This window comes from Idiotropiscis lumnitzeri, chromosome 10 (genome assembly GCF_059441095.1).
Source record: "Idiotropiscis lumnitzeri isolate Australia: NSW breed Sydney's pygmy pipehorse chromosome 10, RoL_Ilum_1.0, whole genome shotgun sequence".
Classification (NCBI taxonomy): Eukaryota; Metazoa; Chordata; class Actinopteri; order Syngnathiformes; family Syngnathidae; genus Idiotropiscis; species Idiotropiscis lumnitzeri.
The window spans coordinates 10064289-10087271 of record NC_142400.1 but is presented as its reverse complement, the minus strand read 5'-3'; the positions used below and the strand labels follow the sequence as shown (position 1 = coordinate 10087271).

At 40.5% G+C, this 22983-nt stretch overlaps 3 protein-coding genes and 1 long non-coding RNA gene across 13 annotated transcripts in view; 3 read left to right on the top strand and 1 right to left on the bottom strand.

Annotated features, from left to right (window-relative positions):
- The first annotated feature begins 65 nt into the window (after positions 1 to 65).
- LOC148329096 (uncharacterized) lies at positions 66 to 5356 on the top strand. The gene is made up of 2 exons (XR_015845706.1): positions 66 to 325; positions 3532 to 5356. It is a non-coding gene; the product is annotated as an uncharacterized LOC148329096 (long non-coding RNA).
- On the bottom strand, positions 685 to 11734 carry pde11al (phosphodiesterase 11a, like). Of its 4 annotated transcripts, none has more exons than XM_088307735.1 (20): positions 10751 to 11733; positions 8761 to 8919; positions 8103 to 8192; positions 7748 to 7888; positions 7579 to 7643; positions 7310 to 7436; positions 7151 to 7226; positions 6273 to 6367; positions 6109 to 6201; positions 5129 to 5179; positions 4843 to 4989; positions 4115 to 4222; positions 3687 to 3796; positions 3520 to 3610; positions 2906 to 3006; positions 2686 to 2763; positions 2537 to 2600; positions 2098 to 2172; positions 1614 to 1697; positions 685 to 1531 (listed from the first exon to the last, which is right to left on the bottom strand). In XM_088307735.1, exons 1-20 carry the CDS (start codon positions 11582 to 11584, stop codon positions 1325 to 1327), a joined length of 2796 nt encoding a protein of 931 aa, XP_088163861.1. In that variant the 5' UTR covers positions 11585 to 11733; the 3' UTR covers positions 685 to 1324. The 4 variants fall into 4 exon arrangements, with proteins under 4 accessions (XP_088163861.1, XP_088163862.1, XP_088163863.1 ...); XM_088307736.1 differs by having other exon boundaries at positions 6300 to 6367; positions 10751 to 11732; XM_088307737.1 differs by lacking the exon at positions 5129 to 5179 and having other exon boundaries at positions 10751 to 11734.
- On the top strand, positions 10823 to 18834 carry LOC148329094 (uncharacterized). Of its 4 annotated transcripts, none has more exons than XM_088307739.1 (11): positions 10823 to 11743; positions 13480 to 13604; positions 14072 to 14173; positions 14274 to 14354; positions 14495 to 15376; positions 15459 to 15527; positions 15726 to 15913; positions 15980 to 16062; positions 16149 to 16323; positions 17430 to 17521; positions 17591 to 18834. In XM_088307739.1, exons 5-11 carry the CDS (start codon positions 15345 to 15347, stop codon positions 18134 to 18136), a joined length of 1185 nt encoding a protein of 394 aa, XP_088163865.1. In that variant the 5' UTR covers positions 10823 to 11743; positions 13480 to 13604; positions 14072 to 14173; positions 14274 to 14354; positions 14495 to 15344; the 3' UTR covers positions 18137 to 18834. The 4 variants fall into 4 exon arrangements, with proteins under 4 accessions (XP_088163865.1, XP_088163867.1, XP_088163868.1 ...); XM_088307741.1 differs by having other exon boundaries at positions 14274 to 14383; XM_088307743.1 differs by having other exon boundaries at positions 10824 to 11743; positions 14274 to 15376; positions 15818 to 15913.
- Positions 18835 to 20274: 1440 nt separating this feature from the next.
- The window catches only part of osbpl3b (oxysterol binding protein-like 3b), a 32861-nt gene continuing 30152 nt past the window's right edge, over positions 20275 to 22983 (top strand). For 3 of the 4 annotated variants that reach the window (XM_088306923.1, XM_088306922.1, XM_088306920.1), the window contains exon 1: positions 20275 to 20446. The gene's annotated coding sequence lies outside the window, so the exon portion shown is untranslated. Of the gene's footprint in view, positions 20447 to 20781; positions 20903 to 22983 lie in introns of those variants that run through there. The other variant, XM_088306921.1, reaches the window with a different exon arrangement.

Below are 22983 nucleotides of genomic sequence, written 5' to 3'. Positions count from 1 at the left end.
AGGCTCAGTTCTAACACAAATATTGTGAATGTGGCCATGCAGCAAAAAAAGAGAACGAGAGCTAAAACAGACGAGCAGCAAAGGAAGAGGGAAGGGAATCAAACGTTTGTTCTTTTTGAGTCATTCCATGTCCAGGAATCGTTTGATTGCTGATGATTCCGCTATTTGATTGATTCTTCTTTTGTCACAAATGAGTGATGACATCACACGGAAAAGAAGGTGCATTTTTTTCAGCATGGCATAACGACAGAAGAACTCCATAATCCATGACAAGATCATACCAAGGCTTCTTGCAACATGTATTCGAGCTTTACTTTCCTCAAAGGTGGGAATACATCCAAAATGCGGAATAAATCTTTTGTATTATCATACTTCATAACGATACAGTAGTGACGGGAAATTGAAGCTTCAAATTTGCTTCATGAACCAGTTGTTGTATTTTTGACTCCTCTAGATGGCGCTGTTGGTTTAAATAAAGGGTTTAAAAAATGTCCAGTCAGTGTTTTTTCAGCCCAATGTTGAACAGAGAGCGCCATCTACTGGAGTCTAGAAATACTACAACTGGTTCATGACGCTGATTTGAAGCTTCATTTACCCATCACTACGCTACAGTATCCATAATGATAATGACAGAGAATAAATAAGGAATCAGAATCACTAAAATCTTCACAATTTCCATTTACATGAAGTGTCACTCTTTTAGGTTTTCGCATTACATTCCCTGTAATGGTCAATGAAAAAGCTCGTGAGCGGTGGGAAATTTCACGTCATGACAGAGTTGCTTCCTTGCCCTGAGGTTGAATGCGAGACTTTCAAGGCGAAGCTCAGCAGATAAAACAAACATTTCACTTTCATGTACTACACATCCTCAAATAGCCACCTCCGCTCGAGCTGATGCCGTACCTGCATGTTGCATCACCCACTTCAACAAATGAATGCCTGTACCATTTTTCTTCTTTGCGTTTCCTTTAGACAAAGCAACCCATGAGAACTGGGTTGGATAAGAAAAAAAAATAACTGAATAAAACAAAACAGACAGAATGGTCCATGCAGCAAGTGCAAACCTGGAGAGAATAGACCTAACGTCGCCTCAGCCATATGTCCTGTAATATTTGTTGCATTCATGTAGCCATTTTTCAAAAATAAACACCTGCTTCTCACTGAAGCCATGTGACAGCCAACACAGCTCCACTATTTGAAGAAATCTGGCATTTACATTTTTTTTTTTTTTAAAAACTCACTAGAGTAGTACAGTATTCCCATTGTTTCGGAGACCGAACCTCATCTTGAAATTGCTCCATCTGCGGTGTAACTCTAAACTTTGCTACGCTTGACCGCTGGACCCCAAGTTGTTTTCTTCTGCCAGATTCGCGTTGGCCTCCTCGCTGGCTTCTACAGCCTCGGGACTCTGACTGGTCACTGTGGCGTCGCGTGCGTGCTCATTAGATGCGCACAGCTCCTGCCATTTCTTTCGGTTGGCGTCAATCCCTTCCGCCATTGGCTGCAGTTTCCTGTTAAGTTTCAGCAGGGACTAGGAAGGAAAGAAAAATGTAAAATGACTTGCGTAATGGGATGAAAAGGAGCGTTCTGATTGTGTCCAGTGTGGGAAAGACCTGATAAAGAGGTTTACAGATGCCGTCGATCCAGTCCAACTGTAAGGCAGGTAACTCATCTTTGCGATTTCGATCAAATATGGCCTAAAAAGACACAAAACTATTAAGATCCTCCGCTGGAACATTAGGGGCACCGGTGGTTTACTTCCTTCAGCCGCCAGTTTAATGCATTGCATGCTTTCGCCATTGAAATGAACAGAAACACTTGATTCATTCCAGACCTCCAAGAAAAAAAAACACTTATTTTTTTTTTTTTTATAAAAAAAAATAAAAATATCACTGAACAATATTGTATTGATTTCATGTTTCGATGCCAAAGTCACAAAGTTACGTTATTCATTAAATTAGTTTTTTTTTTTTTTTAATTGATTGATATTGTATTATGATCAGAATTTTATTCTGTCAAATACTGGACTCTGCATCAGACCAAAAAGTCCATATCGGTTGGGCCGTACAAAACACAAACTCTATTAAGTCTTCTTACCGCTGGGGTGAGCTTCAACTCCGACCTCTCTCTGTCTCCTTGCTCAAAGAATTCACTCGTCACCAACTCTGCAACCTGAATGGGCACATTTTACTTCAATGTGATATGACATAGACTTAAAATCTGACAAACTGTGTGGAGCATGCAATTTTGTTGAGCCCAAAGGAGCCGTAGAGACCTAATAAATGAAGATTGTGCCCCCCCCAACCCCATTAAATCCTCGTTTGTTGCATGTAAGGTTTCAAATCCTCTCATGTCCCTTATAGTTGTATTTTAATTATTATTCAGGGAATGCAAATATTAGACAAACGAGATATTTATGGACCGGAGCCACTTTTCTAAATCAAGTATGCATAGGAATACGTCAGGACAAATTATGGAAATGATTATAACCAAGCAAAAATGAAAGAAAAATATCCCCAACGTTAGGTGCACTAACCTGTTTGGATATCTCCCACGGTCGAGTGACCGCTCCCAAATCACAGGCTGTCATCAGCATGGATCTGTCAATGACCATCAAAAACCTCAGAAACAGTAAATCATTGACTTCTACACTCTATTTATATTTTTTTTTGTACAAAAAAATACCGGAGGACTTCTCTGTGTTTTTCTTCCGTCCAGCTGAATTCTTCAGCAAGCACACTCTCAAAGAACTTGCTCCTGCGCCTTTGCAAGGAAAGAAAGTCAAGGACGTAAGAATAAAAAAAAAAAAGACTCTATTCAATGCAGGAAGACTTTTCACAAAAACATTTTGTCGTGGAAGAATAGATTCTTCATTTCTTACTTTTGCACCGAAAGGACTACTTACTCGAAGTGCAAAGTGAGGTCTGTGGAGAGAATGGCCTGCTTCAATAATTGCATCATGTTGCTATATTCTTTGGAGCAGAGGTTGGCAAATATATTGTGACCCTGAAACATGAATAATAAATAAATCCCCATATAGTAATGCAGGCAAGCATGAGCAATAGTGCCTGAAATGTTCCCTTAAAGCCGATGTATTGGCAAACTCATCGCTCACTGTCTCATGAAGTCTCTATTAGCAATGTTAATTGGCAACACACTGTGACATTTTTGCACTCTGTTAAAATGGATCAATAGATAACACTGCTCTTAGAATCCATCTAGTGTGAACTGGACACAAGAGTCTTCAAAATCTTTGGGTGGTCGCTACCACTGGAGACTGTCGCGACTGTTTCTGAGAACTAAAAATCTCCAAAGTCAATTTTGGACTGAGCTCCGGTGTTGCCTTGTGCTAAAAAAGTCACATAATGACAGGCTCAGACATTTTTTTTTTAATTTAATTTTTTTTTTTTTTTTAAAGGTGACTCAACCAACGAGAACTGACTTATTTTATTCAAATGGCATATTTTTCTCAATTGCTTCCTTTGGAGGGCTTAGTCTGGATTTTTATGTGGGCCTCACCTCACTTTGCAGGATCATGACTGCATGATTAAAGTGATGATGTTCCAGCGTCGCTGACGTTCCGTAGAGCAACGCCAAAGCAGAACCTGTCCTGCAGATGCAGTAGAAACATCCAAATTATAATAAATCACAAAAAAAACTATCATTATACTGTTTCTGAGCCTTACTTGGCTTGAAAGGCATTGTTGGTTCCTCGATGGTCCAAATCGTGGCACAGACAGCCAACCATCAGCGCGAGAATCTCTGCCTCGGATAAAACGTCCTGAAAGCTGGCTGACTATGAACAAATATAATTCATACCTCTGACAAATATGGTATTTATGGTGTTGTGTGACTTGGTTGAACTATGCAAAGGGGAATGGCGTCAAGGAGATGAGCGGAGGCTGATGGCAGTAAAACATGAGATGAGGGTTACGGGGGTAAGGTTAGGCTAAGATCGATGCTGGAAGACTGCACTAAAACTTAAAATATGGCAGTTTAGCTTGAGCACATTTACGACTCAGGAGTGAACGGGGCACACAGCTTCACACGCTAATTGATAAAGACAACACAAATCAATCCGAGTGGATTTACAGCCATGTTGCGTGGAACTTACGGTGATCATGACAAACATACACTGGGACACATTGAAGGCGTGTCTCCAGTTGTGGTAAGCCACAGTTCGGTAGTTCTTCCTCACGGTGAGCAGCCAGCGACACAAAACCTAGGGAAAGTGGAAAGAGAATAGAATCCAAATAGTTTAAAATGAGTATTTTTTTTCAGCGTACTGAAAGCCACCAAAACTCTCCATGTGCAGTGCATCTGAATAAATAAAGTGATGATAGAGAAAAAAATAAGAATATATATAATAATATATAAGTATATTTTATTTCAGAAGTTCAAATAAAAGTGAAACTCAACTGCACAGTTAAATTGTTATAAATTATTAATTACCTGTCAAACAATTAAAAATTTTAATTGAGTCAATCACAGCTTGTAAATTAAATAAATCGGAATTAATTGCAATTCAAACTCTCCAAATTCAACTACCATAACTTTGATAACAGGGACTTCACTTCTCCTGTTCTTGCCCCCAAACAACAAAAGAAAAAAAAACGTGTTAACTCTGAAACGTGTAATCTCTACTTCAAAAGTTGCACTCTAGTTGTATTTACCTGAATAGCCAAAGTGCAATTTAAACTTCCTAAACATTAGGTGAGTGAGAGTGTGTGTGCGTGTATGTATATATGTATATATATATATATATATATAAGGAGAGAGAGAGAGATTTAATAAATTTATTTAATTTTATTTTTTTAACTGCGACTTTAGCTTGGAACTCACCTCATAGTCTATTTTAAAAGTCTGGACCACACCGAGTTCCAGGAACATCCGTAGAGAAGCGGTGATCATCGCATCGTTGTCCAAAGAAAAGTCGTTGAAATGGAACTCGTCAATGCCAAGCTCGCAGCTCAGGGGGATCTTTGCAGCCTTAAGAGAGATTGGTTGCGACAGAGCTGTCAGTCACACGGCTGCAGCCAAGCAGGAAGTAAAGCAATCTCAACTGAGATGGGTTTTACTCCGAAGTTTGCCAGAATGTTATGTTCCTATTTACGCCAGCTGGGATTACCTTCAGTCTGTCAACTTCTACCTTTGAGCACGTAGCGTGATAGGATAACATCTGGGAAAAACATGTGCAAATTATGTAAATGAATGAAATGAGGGTTTTTTTTTTTGTATTTGTTCATCTAACTTGATTTTAATTAAGCATGAAACATGAGGTCATCGCTTACAAAAAAAGCTGTTGTAACATTTTCATCAGGCGTTTAATAAACCAACTGTGGTGATGTGAAAATAACCCCCCAAAAAAGTTTGACTTTGTGAGGAGACTGGCACATTCATTTATTATTAAATATTGAACTTGGCTGAAATATTTATACAGTAAAAAACCAGGAAAGATACAGGGCAGCAAACATTTTTAGAATGACAAGTACAGTAAGATTCTTGTTTTAGAGTTAGGTTTACTGAATTCGATGTGAGAAATTGTTTAACCTCTGTACATGACTACCTCACATCGGCAATAATGATGCTCTTACTCAGTGCATCTCAATTATTTTTTGTTATGTTCCCCCAGGAAGAATAAATGATTTTTTTTGCCCCTCCAACTCTCCATTGCGACTATATATAATATTGTTAGTCTTTAAAATTATTATAAGTACACCTCTGCAAAGAAAGTAACAATCCTTGCGCACTCTGACAATAAGCACACTACTGCCACCTACTGTTGTGGATGTGTAATTACACTCGAGTTTCAGTTATCTCTAGTAACCATCACAAATAGTCACTAGATTTGTTGCTCATTGCGTAGTTGCTAGGCAGAGCAAAAATTCAAAGTTTGATCTATCAGGTGGCCAGAACAATATTTTTTTTATTTATGATGGACCTTTTTTTTTTGGCCAGCTATTATTTTACATTCTAACTTATGACAAAAAGTAAATAAAACTGCTTTGGAGGGAGAAAGGAAATGATTAAATCCACCAATTCTTATAAAATACAATAAGCCCTGTGAGTGATGAGTTTACTGTTGCAATGTGTGTTAGCGGTACTCACATCCAATGCCACGGACTGCTTGGCCCACGTCTTCTTCACTTGATTGTACATCATAGTGTTGTTGATGCCAAGTCCACAGAAAATCACAAATGCCTGCACAGAAGCAAAACAGCCGAGGGGAGAATAATGTTTCTCATGCCTTACGTGCTCAATCGTTTGAAAACCTGGTGCCCTCCAAATGATTGAAAAACCTCAAACAGTCTCTGATCTGCATCGTTGAAGGTCTTCCTGTCGAGACGATTCAAAATTTGCGCAACCCCTGCGGAGGAGCAAACACACATGAAATGAAACGTTTAACTATTTAGCAGGCACAGCAATGTCGATCGATAGAATTGATGCTGGGCAGAGTTCATAGGGCCCAATCAGAACTGCCCTACAAGCCAATGAAAAGCACCTGGCATTTCTAACACAGAGGATGGCAAACTTTAAACTCACCACAGATTGCCGTTGGACAGGAAATTAGAATACACACTGAAATAATCATTACCGCTACTCTACAAACAAGGATTGAGGGTGGGAATAAAAATCAACTAGTTGAAGGTTTCCTCATACGGTAATTTTGTTGATTATTTGGAATTCATTTTAATTGTCAGTCTAATGTTTGCATCATGAGAGCGCAGTATTTGACGGATACCAGCAGAAGGCGCTGTTAACTCAGTCTCAACTTGTTTGCTGTCTAAAGATGTTACGGCAACGAGGTTGTCCATCTTTGGTACATCCAATCATTTTCTTTCTCCTGTGACATTGGGAGAGAGGCGGGCAGGGGTGTGGAGGCCATCGGGAATTTGGGGACAATTTCTGGATTTTCTCGAACGGCCGAGCGGTACAACACCAACCCACCGACTCCCCTCCATCCTGATGGCTGATCAAGCTAATTCAGACAAATGTCCATCTTTAATAAGGATTATGAGGCGTGGTTATTTTTAACAATTGAATCATTAGTTTGTAATTATCGTGAATATGGACTGCATGATGGGAAAAAAGTAAAAGAGCACCATTTCAGCATGATAAATGTGAAATTGATGTAATCTGGCGAACCTACCAATAATCTGATGCGTTCGATTCCAGATAGGCACACACAACACCGATCGGATATGAAATCCCGAGGCTTGATCTGCCTAGAAACGCAGATTGTATGTAGCATATTTATTGAAATCCATGTGAGCGTATAAGCGGATAAAAGCTTGGTGCGCAAACTAACCTCTGCATCAAAGCGCGGGTCCTGGCACACATCGCTGATGTTTACAGGGAGTCCGGTGGAGGCCACCAGTTCAGCGATGCTATTATTGATCAGCCAATCAGAGCACGACAGTTTCTCTATGCTGATGCTGCAAATGGATAGAGTGCCACAAAAAAAATAAAATAACTGTGAGCATTCAAACACAAACAGCTTGCATGTTGACTAAAAATGAAATGGTTTGTGCACACAGCCAAGTGTTCAATGTTTCAGGACTCAAAAGTTTACGTGACCTGATGTCATGATGCATGTTGCTCAAAGGGGACATCAGCTCAAACGTCTTGGAGAACTTCACAACCTTATAGGACACGTCACGGTAAGCATCAAGGTAAGTTTTGAATTGCTCCACATTCAAGTAAAAGATAAAACAAAAAAAAACAGCTTTGTTTGAAAGGGCCTCACCGGTGACTCGATGTCCTCAAGAAGAAGTACAGAGCAGCGTTCACATTGCAGGAGGGTCAGCGCCCGCTGCATGATCTTCCTCACGATCTTCTCCAAATCCGTCTGCTCTTCAAACAGATCATTGACCACCTCCAGTAAAGCCTGAGGCAGCAGAAGGTACTTTAGAACTCTGCGCATAATGCCGTCGTCCATCAGCAGTCAAAGTGCCCGCATATTAACTCATTCGCTACCAGCTGAATTAAAAAAAAAAAAAAAAAAAAGATCTTTGACGTCTTTAGCCGTCAATGGTAGTGAATGAGTTAATACTGTCAAAGATTTGATTCTTTGTGTAATGGTGTTTTATGGCATCACTCACCCTGCTCCTTTCATACTCTTTGCGAGACTCCGCAAACAACTTGGCATTGGAGATGGATATTCCACAGAACGGCAGATACATTTGCAGCACCTGATCACAAATAGGAAAAAAAAGTACTTCTTATCTTCTCACTTTAGAAAAATCAGAAGCTTGTGGGTTGCGAGTGTGAAACAGTTGCTGCTGTTAACTGCGCCACTGAAAACAAATCTGTAGTTTGTTAGTAAAAGTAATTCACATGAAGGGGTTTTAAGATGAGCAGGTCAAATCAACTCAAATGAGCAGCAAAGCGGATGAGACAACTTTATTCTGCCACCTAGTGGACAATCTCATGCGCACACGTGAACTGGCGTTGCACTATAATTGAATGTCAATAATTAGCAAGACTTCTCAACTTTTTCTCTGCATTCCCAACTCCTTTAATAAACTCAATTTATCACATCGTCAGCAATGTACAGAGAGCGCAGATGTGAGTCGAGAGCAGATTTAAAAAGCTCAGAAGAAAAAAAATATGTCCTGCTTAGAGAGTCATTGAAGTGTTTATCCTCAAGATAGAAGGGTTGAATGTTCCATACTTCTATCACCTTCTCTCGGAAATTCTGTCTGTATGGCCGACTGACTGCCGGCGATGTAATGTGAGTGAGTCCAGCGAAAGTCTCACCTTCTCGTCATCCTCAGTGAAAGGCGTTCCCGCGGGATTCTTGTTGATTGCTTGTACCACGCCAATGACCTCTCCATCACTGTTGCAGATAGCCATGCAGAGAATGGACTGAGTCTTGTAGCCTGTTAATTTGTCGATCTCGTCACTGAAGCGGTGGTCCTGGATGGCACGTCAGCACATATCATAAGACCACTCATATGGTAAATGCCCCCATCGTCCAGAGATATGCATTTACTTTGGTTTAGCAGCCCTCGAGAGCACTTATGAAGATCACCACAATGATCAGACATTGTCGAGGGCAGCCAGTGACATTCGGCACCACTCTGAGCCATCGAGCATGACACAAATGTCGGTAATTACTTTGGTTATGTCACAATAAAGTTGACCTCAAAAGTAAATGACAACAGAAAAAGTGGATAGACTGGAGCCACGCTCCTCACCAGAGCAATAAGATGACCTCAACCGTTTTTCGATTCTACCGCAGATTAAGCGACTATGAGGTAAAGAAGAACAAACGGAAAGAAACTAAACTACACAAAAAAGTTTCATGTACAATGAATAAATAAAAAAAAATGCAACACTTGTCTTTAAGCCCTTAAATAATAAATGATGCAAGATGACTGCACATGCCAACAATTTTTTTTTCCTCCTAAAAGTGTTCAAAACTGTGATATTGGGCATGATGATAGAAAACGTTAAAAATGTAGTTTGTCTCAAGAGAAAAAAAACTGGATATTTAACTTGGTATAAGCTAAAACAACAACAACAAAAATCATAGGTTTTTTTTTTCAGTAAACCTCCAAGTCAACAAAATGCAACTACCAGATGTGTTGAAGACATATTTAGCATAATAATAATAATACAATATATAAGCTCAGACATGAGATAGTATATAAATATACGGCATGTCAACATGGGTGTCTATTTCGAGTAGGAATTAGCTGACATTGAATAGGCCTATTGATCATAATTTTGTACTGTATGATAACCATAGAGTATGTACAGTGTGCTATACAATGTAGCAAAATGGAATTGCTGGAGAAGAAAAAAATATTCAAGAAGCTTTAGTTTAGTAGTGTATAATAAGTGAGTTGAAGATAAATGTCAGATTTTATAACGAGCTACTATGGTGGCGAAAGTCTTATTTTTAAAAAATCAGCTATGTTCAATATGGCTGTCAATAATGTCAATGTACTATATTGTGGAAGTGGTAAAAAATGTAGTGCTCAGTCGTGCAAATTTTTGCACATAAGATATATGGCATCTTATTTTTTGATTCCACGTGTTCAAGTTGATGACAATACAATACAATTTGATTTATATAGCGCATTTCACAACAGCTGGAGCTGTAACAAAGCACTTTCCATATGCCGTCATATAAATTAGCAGGTAATTAGAACACAAATTAAAACACATAAACATATTTACATTAGATACCAGAATAATAGCAGAACAGCGACAGTCTCAGTTATATGGTAGCGAATATGAAGGCATGCACGAGGTGTTCATTCAAATTAGTCAGGTAAGCATCCTGCAATTTTAATTTGACATAATACTTCTATGTATAGTTACTTTAAGTTTTTTTTTTTTAACCAATTTTCCGTGTATTGAATGTTTATCAGCGTTTTGGGGAGAACTTTGAAAATTTATTTAGAATTTCTTTTCCCAGTGCATTTTAATTGCCGTCAATTATACGCAAGTTTTTGCTATTTGTGGACCGGTCCTGTTCCAATCACCGCGAATAGCGGGGGTTCATTTACACTAAATAGCTTTCGTTCAGTGTGTAATCATGTTTAGTGATTGCTAATAATTTATAGTGGAAAATCTGAGTTATATCTATTTAAAAAAAATAATCCGCCTTTAATAACATGTTGAATATGATCAACAATCATGTCAATGAAGTTTGAACAAGTGATCCGAATATTGCAGACAGATTGCCATGTTATTTTTTTTTTTTTTCATTCAAATGTACAGTGCTTGGTGCATTTACCTCGTATGCATTGGGGATGTTGACGGTTTCTCCATGCTCCGCCACGTATCCAATGATGCCTTTTCCCCAAGGTACCTGCACCTCGCTGGAGTTAAGGGTGCAGGAGGAGGGTCTGACCGTAGTGCCCGAATGCACGTCAAACACTTTGGACACCAGCGTCCTCTTGTGCGGGGGTCCCTCCACGAGGAAGAGGGAGCACCTGTCGGCGTCCACCAGGATGCACGCGTTGATCAGGATCTTGTAGCTCAGGTTGGTCAGGTCCAGGTCGTTGGAGATGTCCTTGACCAGTTCCAAGAAGAACTCCCTCTCGTTGGTCTCCCTGAGGCGACACTTATGGTCGGTGGCGGTGGACGCGTACTGGGGCACGCTGACCCTGGACTCCAGCAGAGCGCTGAGGATGTGCGCCGTTGTGGGAGGCAGCGAGCTGGCTTTACGCAGGAGAGCGCGTCGCCTCATGCTGGACTGGGGGTCCTGCTGGCCGAAGCTGGCGTGCTCGTCGTAGGTCCGGTGCGCCGTGGTGGCTTTGGAGCGGGCGAAGTTGCGCCGAAGCTCCATGTGAGACGATCTGCGCCGGAGAGCGTCCGGATTGGCCGGCCACAGAGAGGGCTCCCTGGCCGGGGCACCGCCGCGTCTCTCTTCGGCCGTGGTCACTTTAGGAGCCTGGTGCTCCCTCAGCCACCTGCTGATGTGCTCACATTTGGCCTTTCGGACCAGATACTCCTCGAAGAGTTCCGGGTGGCCGTCTAAAAACGCCTCGACATCAGAGTAGTCCGAAGTCATCACGGTGGGATAGGCGTAGTGAGGAGCAAACGGCGCGATCGAATACTGGAACATGAGTGAAGCTGCACGGTGGGCAGAGGCTGTGCTGTCGTCCTAACATGAATCCATTCATTACCCATGTGAACGCCATCTTCTGAACAACACGTTGTGGGAGGGGAGCAGAGAGCTACAGGTGGAGGGGACTTCGATGCCTCAGGTGCACAACGCCACAAGGTATGTGTGCTACTTAACTAATTCAACTTTGATGTGGGACCTACGAGCTATATGGAACCTATTTCGTTTAGCATAAAGATGGTTATGAAGTCGGGATTATTTTTCTTCATCTATATTGGTTAATTGGCAGTTATCAATAACGTTGTATTGCTCATTACCGCCGCCTGCGGGACAGAGATAGATTGTTAGCTAGATGGGACCAACGATTTATGGTGGTAAGACAAAACTGTTAGAAAAATACACTAAATCATACATCCATCACTTGTCTTGTTTGGCAAGGGTCCTCGAGGGCCGCTGTCCTGCCTGTTTTCCACCTCTAAATGCTGCAACACACCTGATTCAACTGATCAGGATTGTTGTCCAGTTTCTACAGACCTTCCTGGTTATCCGATTATTTGAATCAATTGTGTTGCAGCAGGAAGAGATGGAAAACTGGCAGGACAGCAGCCCTCGTGGAACAATATTGAAGACCCCTGCTGTTGAGGGCATTGGGGCCCTCAATTGGTCACCAGTCAATCACACGGCACATATCGAGATATACAATTCAAACTCACATTATCGCCAAGTAGAAAATGAATGCACGCTGCCCTGACCGTTAGTAGAGCAAGTGAACTGTGGCATAGTCCGTAACTCCCCCCAAATCCCATCACTCCAAATTTTTACGATATGTAATAATTCACATGTGTATAATCATATTTCTTTATGGTCCACACCTGATTACTGAAAGAATAAGTGAAATGGCCCCGAAGAAACGAAAAACTGCATTCTAGTAAAACGCCAGCAGGAGGCATTCTTCTTCTGTAACACTTAACTTAGTTGTTTAAAGCAGCACATTTAATTCAGTCAGCCAGGTAAATAAAAAAAATAACACACTAAAATGTTCTCATCAAATAAATGAATAAAAAGGGTTAGTAATATCTTCATGTTGCCTCGCTGCTGCTGCTGCTGCTGCTGTACAGTATTGTTCGGTGATGCAAATATGTTGCAATCAATCCCTTGTGTTCATTAACACAACCATTGTTACACATCAAAAAAACACTGCAGGCTCCTCACCACATATCCTGTCGGATCCACTGTACTCATCTTTTGATCTGGGGTTGCGTAATGTTGGAGATGACTTTGATAACGTTAAGTGCTGCGCATGCCTCACATATACTGAACACATTCATATGGTATGTAAACCAGACTCTGCGAAGTAGCTTTAAAATCAAATAGATTGGCCGGTGAGGATTCTATGAGAATTGAGGGCAGTCGTACAGAAAATGGATGGATGTGTTAAAAGAATCCACGGAGCAATATTTTCTTGACTAATTGATCACATCACAGATGCGGTATTTGCAGGCACTAAAGCTATGTTTTGATCCTCAGACAACATTTCAAGTTGACTCCCCGTGTGTTTGTGCAACCCCGTTTAAGCCGTTTCCTCTCTTTATGCTTTTCCTCAACTTTATAAAGCCGCTGCGATGTTTGATTGGAAGCTCTTTCCACTAGACCAAATCTATGTAATTGGTTACTGGCCTGCTGGACATTTGTATTTCGCTGAGACTCTCAAGCACATCTCATGGGAATCCCAATTAAAAAGCACAAAGCGGCACAGTCTTGTATCGTGCATTGCTGCACTGATCCATGAACGCTTTGTGCATTGTTTCATGTCTAACACAGAGTGCAACGTATGCATTCATCTTTGAACAAGACGTAATGGAATGCTAATGTGACCTGTTATTTTTTTTTTACAGCATTGTATGATAATGCATAAGCAACTTGTAATTGGCTGGGTACCAGTATGGCGTGTGCCCGACGTCAGATGGGAAAGGCTCCAGCTCTCCTATGATACTAAATGGCACAACCGGTATAGAAATGGGTGAATGGAATACAATGTGTCAGAATAATTCCAGCACTGGTGTCACAAAAGATATAATTCAAACTAAACTTTTCCACTTCAAAGCGGGCCGGAGGATCGAGCTGCAAGTTTACAAATAAATCCAACATTGCTTTGTTCAGTGCGTGAGAAGAGGTGAACGTTTTGGCAGGACACCTCATGGCTGCTTGACCGTAACAACAAATCTCCGCCCACAATGTGCAATCAGCCAGTTACTCGTTGAGAAGAACATGGCATGGTATACGGCAGGTGTGGGCAAACTACGGCCCGGGGGCCACATGCGGCCCGTTAAACGTTTTAATCCGGCCCGCCAAGCTTGAAACAAAATGAAATGAATAAACCTTGTTAATGTTTTATTTTCAAAATACTGGGATTTTTCAAAGACATATATATTGTTGTGATGCTTTTGTTCACTTTAATTTCAAATGAAATGTATTTTTTTTTCTCAGATGAAGTGAGGTTACCAAAACACTCCATCCATCAGCTCCTGGTCCGGCCCCTCTGTCAAATTTTAGAACCCATTGTGGCCCGCCAATGAAAAGTTTGCCCAGGTAAAGGAAACATGAGGACTGATTTTTTTTCTCACCCTGAGAGTAGTGTTGACGTGCAACCTTGACATATAGCTGTCTCTCTTCTGTTACATTGCAACAGAGACGCTGAAAGATGACTCCTTGTAACCAAAACCAAACTCTTCCCAGGCAGGTCTCTGGTTTCAGCACGTGTCCAATGCTGGTAGCGTGAGCATTCATTCAGCTCATAATGTGATTTACACAATCTGTGACGTTGGATTTCGATTATTGTCCTCGTTGGGTTCATTTGGACTCATCGGAACCATGCCCTTGTCTCTTTTCCACCTGCTGCTGCACTGTTAGGAAACCATTTCCTTTAACTGGACAAGGTGGATTGACTGCTTGTATACCTGTGAAGGTAAACTTGAGTAACATTTGTGCAATTCTGCCATTTTTTTTTTTTTCTTTTAGTCTTAAAAGGCTGGAAAGATGCATATCCACTGTGCAACATGTTTTCATTTATTGATGCAGGACATGTGCTTCTTAAACTCAGCATGCTGATATATAGATGAACATTTTAATTTAAAATTTATGTTCCGTATTTACTTATATTTAACTTATACGACACTAGATTATGTCTATTCATGCATGGTTATATTAGACATGTCAATTTGTTTTATTGTCAGTGTGACAAAATTTTCCTTAAAAATCAGGAATTGTATGGAAATAAACAGGGATGCACCATGTTGAAGTGCAAAGGAATTTACCGAGCATTTATGACTGAAAGACAAAATTTCAATGAATACAAGTCAGTGGGAGTAAAATACTTATTCCCAAAAAAAGCATTATTGCACAGGAATCAATTGGACATTTTTCAAATAATCCAGTAAATATTTTTTCCAGTAAGTAATAAAATTTTTGAGTGGAAAAAAAGCATCACCAAATCAAATCTAAACCAAAGTAATTGAGTTAAATTGAGGGGATTAACTCATTCACTGCCAGCCCAGGTTAAAAAAAAAAATGCATTTTTTGACGTATATATCCGTCAATGGCAGCGAAAGAGTTAAAAATGAATATAAATTAACTTATTTCTTCATCTATGCTTCCCAATGGTTTCTGCCTCTTTGCAACTCAAATACAAACAAATCCTTTCGCGACGGCAAAGAAAATCTGTTCCTCTGTTTAATCAACTTATCAGCGTTTTTGCAGCCAGATGGAGTCCTCCTCTGTAAACAGCAGCCTCATGTGAGCATACGGACACGTGCATACAAAAAGCTCACGAATGAATCGAAACTAATGATTCCTGATTGCTCTTCTCCGTCCCCAGGCAAACTGTGAGTCACTCTCACATCACTGATGTCATAAAGAAATGTGATGCACCCCTCAATGATCAGCTGTGAGTAATCCTGTTTGTATGGTTGTTAGCTAAACAATAAACAGGACAGATTAGAGTCATTATGTGATTTTTCTTAGCATTCCAAAACCTACTGATGTAAATATATTGTGAGTATGGCTCCGGAGACAATTCCTTGTCTAAATGCGTTTGCGGCTGAGCCCGACTTGAACACGTGTTGATGAAACGATTTCCAAACAGGGAGAAAGCAGCCAAGACTGCGTTTCCAAAAGAACATCCCTATGCCTCCCACATCTGCCGCTTTGAGATGTTCCCATCCTTCCGGTCATTAGGTGATCATCGAGCAGGATTCAGGACGACCCCGTTCCCCTTCATCAGCCCCATCGTCCCAACGACACCGACGGTTACCGTACTCAGCAAAACAAAAGGTACAACGAGAGTATGTGGCGGTGGATGGCGTAAGGTGACTCCAGTAATGCGTTGTTCTCATTCAGGCGGTCCATACAGGCATGAGATTTTGGAGACACCAACAAGGGCAAAATCAGTCAAGTGGGCAGGAGAGATAAGCTTCTCCGAAGTAAATGAATATTTACGTGTATTTAGACAAAATTCAATCCATCATACCGACTCATCGGACGATTTTCTAATCCTTCTTGTTCTCAGCGTCCAAAGCCTGTGTGGGGCGTTCGGCATGCCTTGTACGCGACTCCCACAAGGGCGGTCCTGCCCACCCCCAAAAATGTGGAGACAGATTTGACGGCTTCTGACCGGACAAGTAACATGTTGAGGACTATGGATAGGGTGACTTGGATCACCTCTTATCAGATGCACTACAAAGGTAAATGCCGACTTGCAAGAAAGTGAAATAGACAGTGAATGCAACGACTACAGAATATGATAAATAATGGCTGGCCACGAGTGTGGTGCACTCAACTGCTTTTGGACCCTTGACATTTGACCTTTGTCAAAGTCAAAAAATTACCAATAGTTTTTTATATATTTTTTTCTGACTGAATGACTTTAGGTCTGGTCTCTGGCTGGGCCGTTCCAACACTTTAGTTGTTTTCAGGTGAAGGCATTCTTTTGTTGATTGGCACATCTTTGCTTTCTAGCAGACATGACAATGTTTAAGACTAAGATTGAGGGACTGATAGTGGTGCCAATTTAGCACTTTCGTCACAATTGCATATTGTGCAGAGCCGGCCGGGCTTTGTACGTGGTCTGTTTTTTACTCATTTTGCTAGCATGTAATATTTGCAATAATTTGCATCTTGACATGCATCAAGAGTCCATCATAGATCGATGTAACGGAGAGAAGCCAGATACTTTTCAAAATAAAATATTTTTAAGCCTGGAATTATCAATGAACCGGAAGTACTGAAAGTTTTTTTTTTTTTTTTTTTAATCTGTGCGGCCTGCCGTGGCCCGGTTCAAAGAGGCCCACGGACCAGTACAAGGCCGCACCCTGGTAGTTGGGGACCACTGGATTAGTTTTAAAGGAGCATTTGAAATGATCATGAGAGATTACACATCTGATATGTTTGAAAGCGTGTGAATTAAGCTAAAACAATTTAAAAAAGTATTTACATGGAAGAAAACTCTTATTAATCAATTTTTAATTAATAAAATAAAAAATATAAAAAATAATAAAAAACAATTGGGGGCCTAGATAACTTTCTGGACACCAAGAAGACAGCATTTGATGTGTTGTTCAGTGTGTGTTTTCAAACGAAAACTACAATTTCTTGAAATACAAGAAACTCTTTATTAATATTTTTTTATGAAAAACTAGGGTCTTCTGGAAGTCTCGGGGCAATTGCCTGTTCGAGTGTTTGTCTCGTGATAAATCAGTCGCTAATGATACTGTCCCAAGCATGTTTGACTGCGAGTCCAGAACGGTGCTCTATTGATGAGCCGCATTGTTCGTCTTGCTTTACTTTGAAGGGCTGCAGCAAGCTTGTAAAATTGATGACTACAGGGAAAAAAATAGTGAGCCCACTGGGAGGATTTCGCATTCCGCCCCGGTGGGAACAGAGGTGAGAAAATACATAATTAAATCAACACAACAGCATTGCACTGCCTCTAATGAGAATTTTTTCCTCCAGAGAGATCGCTCTGTTTATGTGCTGGTTCCCTCGAAACTGCGACAGAGAAGAAGACAAGGGAGAAACATGAAGAGCACTTATGCTGACATTTTTTCGCCAGCCACAAACCAAGGCGCTACTTCAGCGAGGAGCCAACGTAGCTGCCAGATATGTCAATGCAAAAAACCGACGGGTCCACTCAACATTGTTTCTGATCCTTCACTCGCTGTGAGTGGTGAAACAGAAGCCATTGAGTCAAATCAGGTGGAGATGAAGGAGGCAGCAAAAGTGCATTTTGATGAAAGCCTGACAAAATCTCCCGTGGCGAAAATCGAGCAAGACGCCCAACATTGCGTGCTGCCCCGCATCGCTCCCGTACGAAGAACTGTTTCCATTAGGGAAGGGAGAGGTGATGGCCTTCTGGGCCTGCAGGACACTTATTCGAGGACAAAAGCCCATCACGACTTCAACAGCTCCATCAAATATGCTTCTCTGAACATGAGGGACAATGTGTTCACAGGCAAGAAACACGAATTCTTTGGCCTCAACTGTAACATCATCCACTGAGAATCTCGTCGGTCAACTTTTAGCAGCTTGTTATGGCGAGGTATAGTCAAAATGTACTAAAGCGAAAATTTTGCTTGGAATATTTCAACAGTAGAAAAATCCAATTTCTGACGTTAAAGTAAAAGGCGAACATTCAACAGGAAAAGAGAGGCTTAGACCTTTGCTTTCAAACCGACGCTCTGTGAAAAGGTGCTTTGTCACACAAAGTCCTTGAGGCCTGACTCTCAGCTTCGACTGATGTAACATTCTTTTCATTTTTGTTTTTTTTTCTTTTCATTTTTCATTCATTTATGCCTTGAGGATAACATGACATTGATATCGGGCAAAAAATAAATAACATGAACCAGCAGTTGCACTCTTTTCTTTGAAACTTTTTTACTGCTCCATCTCTGACAGGAACTCGACGATAAATGCGATTACGTTGGTTCATTTCTTTTCAATGCATGCACTTTCACTGGACTTTTATGCACATTTATTAATATTGGCAGTAATAAAATACAATCCAGAGACTCTGCAATACAATTTTGGTTTCTTTTCCTCTGTGTGTTTGTGCACATAATCATAAATACTTTTACCTGACAATGCAAATTGTGTTAGCGTAAACATTCCCAGCCACGTGGATAAGCTAATGAAAGTGTACATTATAAATTGCCCACATAATCGAATAAAATCCAACATTTAGTCTGTACAAATGTAAATATGCTCCGTTTTACTTCATAAAGCAACATATTCCATATTAAAGTGCTGTTGAACTGAATATGGGCACCAAAATATTTGAAACAGCTCATTGTGCAGTGGATGTTTATCTTAACTCAAACTATGAAGAAAATGATCATCACATTGTCAAATAAATCTTTTTGGTTTCAATAAAAAGAGCTCTTGTATTGATTCACAGGAACCTTTGGTGATGTATTTGCTGATTTGTCTAACAGGGTGGCCATGAAATCTCTTCATAATTTAGCACATTTATTAAATCAGCCTTTCAATCGATACGTCTGGAAACTATGACAAAATGAGGCATAGGTATTGAAGTTGTTTTGTCTCATTTAATTCACCTCTACAGTGTATGTGCATTATTAATGGCGCAGAGCAAATCAGAATGGCACCCAATTGTCATGTCTGCTGGGGCGTAGAGTCATCAATGATGGCGATAGCATCAGTGATCTTTTGCTTCAGAGCCTTGATGTCCCTTATCCTTGTTCAATATGCAGTAATGATATCATGAACCAAGGTCAACTTTTATTGAGCTGTCTCAATTTCAGGGATTTATTTAACAGAACCAGTTTCAGCATCATCCACAAACACAATGTGGTTTAAATCTTGGATAACCACCGCGTAACATCGACACCAGAGAGGGTACAAATACTCACATTTTATACTTAAGCAGACTATTTGTGATGTAAATGTAGAAATACTGATTTAACTCTTTAAATTAAAAAAACGGACAGCCTGAGATGTATTCAGTACAAAAGTAAAAATTCATTTTTACTGTTAATTATATTCAATATCCATTTTTATCATTTGGCCAAACAACAAAAAATAGGTCCACCACAAATAACTCTTGGAGATGATCAAGCAATTCTCTTCAGAGGAATACGTATCGTTTTTTGCCTTTCTTTCATTACATTGATTAACATACATTAACATATAATATATTTTAAATTCAGTTCATTTGTAAAAATGTTACACTTTCTGGTTTAATTTGCGATGGTTGTAAACTCAAATCAAAGCAAATCTCCAAAATCTAACTATTATTTGAGGGTTTCTTAATTGCAAAGGTGTAATTCCACCACTTAGTCAATAGATGGCAGTATAGCTTCATATTAGTCTCGCTATTATTATCTGTTTTAAGTCATGTTACTCGCCGACGATATGAAGCTTCTATCTTTTTTCAGACGTTCTCACGTAGTCAATATAAAAACATTACTCACAATATTTACGATGGCTAAACGGATCGAAAGTTTCAGTAACCTTGACCATAAATGACAAATTGAATCTTTGGGGGTCCCCAACCTACGTCATAAATGCACACCGCGGAAAATACAAGCCCCGCCCTTTTATGTTCGTCAGCTTCTTCCTTAACTCTAATTGGCTCTTATTTGGATCAGCGCCCAAGTCTCCGCCTTCTACATGCAGCTGGGAGCAAATGAAGGTTTTCTTTCCCCTGTATGAGTGGAAGCTGTGTTGGTGTGCATGTCACGAACCAGAAGGGACTCTGCTTAATTCAATATTTTCGCGTCGCTGCCTCTATTTTTTTTGTGCCACTTCCGAAACATCACCAGAAAAAATCACATCTGCAACTCTGTCAAGGTGAGTGTGCTCTTCTTCAGCTGTTACTAATTCCTGTAATTTCATGGCTGTTTGTCAAGTCGTATAAAGTTGATTTGGAGTTTTGGTTTTGTGTTTGAAAAGCCACGGTGTCTTGCTTTGAACTCAGACGGAAAAAGGGCTCGTTAAAATTCATGAAAGCTACGAGTAATGTATTATTAAGAAAGTGATTGCATGCTGCATTGTTCAGTACCGGTAAGTGCAGCTCAGCATCTCACACCCACTGTCGGTGCGTTACTGCAGCACTCAAGACACAAATGTAATTTCTTCAGTCAGTTTCGCCATGTTAGTCATGAGCAAACACTCACACATTCCCCTGAAAATGTAACGCAGACTTGCACAACTTTTGAGGTCAGCGTGACTGGCAGACATTCACACAAGCTGGAATTTCACGACTAGCATCCTTTGGGTGCACTGGCGGACAAAGGGGCCTTTCAGGTAATGCTCGTCGTACAGGAGGCTCACTATTTGAGGCTTACTGGGAATACATGCTGCTTATTGATGGGAATTGAAGACGGAAGCTTGTGTGCTTGTCAGCTGTAATGATGCAGAGCTGTTTTTCTTCCTGAGATCATGATTGAAAAGAAAGCCTTGATGGGTGCCATGTTCGACTGATTACTTAGTCATTTACAATGGGAGAAGCAGTAAGGTAGAGTAGTAGTTTACACGTCTGCTTCACAGTTCTGAGGGTTCAGCCTTCCAATGTGGAGTTGATAAGTTCAGGGTAAATTGGGAAGGGCCCCTGCTCCCCCCAGTGAGGACGCGTGCTATGAAAAATGGATGGATGTAAATATTGGGAGTGGTAAAAGAAAAATTATCTATAAAAGTGAGCTATAGCAACACAGCACAGGATTGGAGATTAGCTCCCAGTTCCTCTCAAGACACTGACCAAGTTTGAAGTTTTCATTTGCCCCAAAGCTATCAAATCCGGTGGAGAAGATTAGTGGCTGCTAAAGCCGAAGATGTGCTGGTGCCAATTTTGGTGTCCTCCGTCATTAACACTCCTCACTGGCCCTCTGACAGGGCGCGATTGGTTTGCCAAGAAAAAAGAAGTTCAGAAGTTAATGCTCTAGCACGTTTATCAGTTTGGCGGCAGCACAGTAGACTCGTCATTCGCACGTCTGCCTAACAGTTTTGAGGTTCAGGGTTCAATTCTTGAAGTTGGCGTGTTTGGGGGTTAGATGCACACAAATTGAATGACGCAAGGACCACTTTGACATTTCAACTTGAATTTATTAAACATGCTCAAATATTTTGTAGTTATTAAAAAAAAATAACAACCGCAAATACAGCTTTCTGTTAAAGAATAAGGCATGGGGTGGTCTTTGACCCCTGATTTTAACAGTAGCCAAATCCTACCTGCTTTTTCACAACCACAACAAGAGAAATTTGTAGCAAGCTGACAATCTTTAAATTTAGATTTACTTGAGGGTAATTTCATGTGACATGTTCACAAATTGGATCCTCGTGTGGAGCATAAAAGGACGCAAACACATTTTTGCTTCTAAAATGGAAATTTATTTATGAACTAGAGTGTTATGATGACATATTTTTTACTCTTACAGGCAAGCTGTCTTTTTGCATCTTTTCATCTGTGAATGTGAGCAAGAATGGTTTTTATAGTCCGGAATATACCGTAATTCAATTCATTTGTACAAATAAATCCAAGGACGTGACAATCCTAACCTTTCATCAGAGTTGCCATAAAATGTCTGTCACTCTTTAAGCAATTTAAAGACTTGGTGCCTTGCTCAAGAGAATCCGATAATTAAAATCAATAAGTGTTGTCCCCACAGCAACCAAATTCCACGTTTGTTGTTCTGTAAGCTTGGATGGCCTGAGGTCGTACAATTTTCGTCACACACCGCTCGTCAAAAGAAATAAGTCCATAGGTGTTTTGTGGCCAGTAATGAAGGTTTTGACTGAGTCATGAAGACCATAGACCAGGAAATTGAACTTATTGTGATGCGGGAACACGATACACACGTCTCGGTACACTGTGCGTTAAAAAAAAAAAAAAAAAAAGCTTCTTTCATTATGTACTTCCGATGCTGACGTGATTGAGTTCACTGTAAATGCTCAAAGGAGCTTGAACTGCAATCTTTGGCATACGCAGTATATTCGGAGTGATGGATTTGTAGACACCATGCTTCATTTTCTTCAAGTTTTCCAATTCAAGTGATTTATCCACCGGGGACCGTGCCAACACGCCGCTTCCTTCTTTAATGCTTAGGCACTTGTCCCTCTTCGCGTTGTGCCAGGCCAGTTCTCTTTTTATGTGGCACAAATTGTTCACCCCCTCGCAGCTGTCCTACATACATTACGACTTGTGTTTAGGTCTGTTGTGATTGATTTTTCTAAACTTACTCGAGCTACAATTGTATGCCGTTAATGGCATCATTTGTCAGTGGCGGTCGAAACGCAAAGAGGCACAACTGCTCTTTCAACAAAAACCTTGTGCAAAGGGTGTGACAAGAGCCAGGGGGAAAATATTGCATTTTCTGCATATTGGGATCAAG